Source organism: Macadamia integrifolia, chromosome 6 (genome assembly GCF_013358625.1).
Source record: "Macadamia integrifolia cultivar HAES 741 chromosome 6, SCU_Mint_v3, whole genome shotgun sequence".
Lineage (NCBI taxonomy): Eukaryota > Viridiplantae > Streptophyta > Magnoliopsida > Proteales > Proteaceae > Macadamia > Macadamia integrifolia.
In genome coordinates, this window is record NC_056562.1 from 8,128,540 (window position 1) to 8,131,329 (window position 2,790).

General features: G+C 36.5%; 1 protein-coding gene across 1 annotated transcript; it reads right to left on the bottom strand.

Moving 5' to 3' along the window:
• Positions 1–266: 266 nt before the first annotated feature.
• LOC122081206 (nuclear nucleic acid-binding protein C1D-like) lies at positions 267–1,821 on the bottom strand. Its single transcript, XM_042648224.1, has 5 exons — positions 1,403–1,821; positions 1,255–1,310; positions 1,098–1,152; positions 922–1,002; positions 267–832 (listed from the first exon to the last, which is right to left on the bottom strand). The coding sequence occupies exons 1-5, from the start codon at positions 1,605–1,607 to the stop codon at positions 594–596; spliced, it is 636 nt and encodes a 211-aa protein (XP_042504158.1). The 5' UTR covers positions 1,608–1,821; the 3' UTR covers positions 267–593.
• Between the last annotated feature and the right edge of the window lie 969 nt (positions 1,822–2,790).

Sequence of the window (2,790 nt, forward strand, 5' to 3'; positions counted from 1 at the left end):
CCAAAGCCATTCATTGCTTTACCGCTCACTTCTTTCCAAAATAATTTTATCTACTCCTTGTATTTTAACTCCCCCAATCTGCATCATGTCACTCCTCCTTAACAAAACACTCAAAGGCCGCCATTCAAAATGCCATACCACATCAACAGTCTCTTAGCAAAGAAATCAAATGCTATCTTCAGAATTCCAACACAGCAGAAAGCAACTGCATGATTATGAATTAACCATAAGTGTCAATATAAACTGCTTCACCTCACTCAAAAACAGAAACAACGACAAAAAAAATATACATAAAATATAAAAAATTCCACTTTTGATGAACAATCAACCGAATGCTGATATTCCATCCAAATGACAGGTTAGCTATTAAATACTCCTGAAAACTAGTTGAGAGGATTGCTTATAGCATAACCTGTACAGTATTCTGCTATGGTTTTCAAACATTTACAGGTTTTTCTCAATCCTTGGCAACCAAGAATGTGAATTCCACTGCTCTGGTTAAATACAAAGAGGGAGCACCCAAAGGAAAACGTGGACAAAGTGTTATGAATGAAACATGTAATTCAAATCTACCAAGCTGAACAAAATGAGAATCAACTCATAGGCATGTCTTCTTCATCCAAACTTTCCATCCGCAGAGGCCCTTTCAGTTCACCTTTGTTATCACCAAGAAGCTCCTTGGCTGCTTTCTCAAGAAATTCTTGAGCAGCAGCCCGAACAGATTGTTTCTCTGACGATTGGCATTTCCTCTTCTTTCGAGAACTCCTACCTTCAGAGAAGGTACTCTTTGACCTCTCCCCTCTACTTATGTCCCTCATATTTTGCCTTTGCTCTGCAAAAAAAAGTGTTACCCTTCAACAAAATAATGTCTTAACAGAATGTAGCAACCATGCAGTAGCTCAATTATATAGTTCCCATTACCGGACGTAAGATCAGGCAAGGAATGCTCAATAAAACGAGTTGCCGCCCGATAATTCAAGGTAGTGGAAGGTCGCAATGGTGCTGCAATAACATAGTAAAGCTTCTTCAACCACTAAAAAAACTGAGATTAAACCTAACAAATTCAAACAAATAGCAAAATTCAATGAAAGGAATACCTTTGCTCAAATCCAAACACCGTTCTAGTTTATCATGGTACAAGCTTAGTCTTTCCTACAGACACAAAAATGATAACAATAACCCATTAATCCAAACTAACAAATAAAAATTAAATAGAATACAAAACCCAAGATAATAACTAAATAAAAATCTTACGAGCTCTGTTGTAACCGGATGATCATCTGGGTGAACTCCACTACTCCTCAACCACACTATATAGAGAATTCAAGCATCAATACAAGAGGGAAAAACAATTTTCCTCTAAAGCAACATCAAAGAAGGTAAATTGTGTACGAGGGTATACATGTATAGAGTGTCGAAGTAGCCTTAGCGAGCATCAGAAGTGCTTGAGATCGCTGGAGAGGAGCCATTTCAGCGAGAACATCTGGTTCACAGAGAGACAAGAACTCGAGCAAATGGACACTAAGCTCCTCCACGTTCACCAGGCTTCTTTTCACTGCATCTATAACATTTTTCGGAATTATATCACCATCTCCTCCTTGTTCCATTGTGAATCTGATCACTGAATGATCCGAAGTAATATCAAAGAAAGGAAGAAGGTTAGACAATTGGGTTCTCTTTGTCACCTGAGAAATTAAAAGGGTTTTCAGAGTATGGGGTTTCCAAAGTTCGGAAAGCCCGAAACAGTGAAGCTGAAGGGAGAAAAGGTTTTGAAATTTTTTGGATTGAATTTAGGCTGTTCGATTGCGGCGTCGCTCTAGGGCGAGTTTGGCTTTATATAAATTCTTTATAGGCTTGGCTTGCCGAGGACGATACGAATTCAGGGGTGATAGCTGCCACGTGTTTATTTAAATCGTTTCCGGCCATTAGATGTACGCCGCGCACCATACCGCGGTAGTGAAGCCCCATCCATCAAGAAATGCATTGGGGTTGTGGCCAATTTCAAGGAAGAATTGAGAGTGGACGAAGATTTTTTTTATTATTATTTAATAAAAACAAATAATTTATTAGAACTCAAAACCTGATTGCAAAATTATAGAGAATACATCTGTGGATGATTGGATGAAATCCAAATCTATTTCATATTTAAATAGTTTACAAAAGTCTTTTGAAAAAAATTGATTATTATTAATATTTATTTTATAAATATTTAAAATAATTTTAGGGAGAGGGATAGGTATGCCACCGGTATCAAGAATGCTAACGGATAGCACCAATAGGATCACATGATGGAGTATCATTTAGGAAGGATATCAAGGTCATTTCAGAAAAATGGAAGAGAGAGATAGACACAATAGGTGCGCATACTTGATATCGGCGACATACCCAACCTTTCCTCATAATAGTCCCTTCTTTTTTTTTTTTATAAATTTTTAATAATCCATGAGTGGTATAGATTCCTATACATGGAATTTCGACAGACTATAATGACGATAGTAATTATTACTATGCCTTAAGGACTCTTAAGTGATATTCTTAAAGTAAAGGAACATGGCCGTAATTAACTATTAACTTGAGAGAAACAAGTGTTATTTTACCTTAGATGTATATATTAGTAAATACCTTTAATTGAAAATTGAAAACATGGATCGGTTTCCTCACATTCAAAATCAAGGAAGAATCATTTACCTATAGCCATCAATGCCGTTAGATGACTAAGGTAAAAGGTGTTTTCAAATTCATCAAAAGATGCAGGAGTTTGTTGATCAATTAAAAGTCTCATCTAATTGT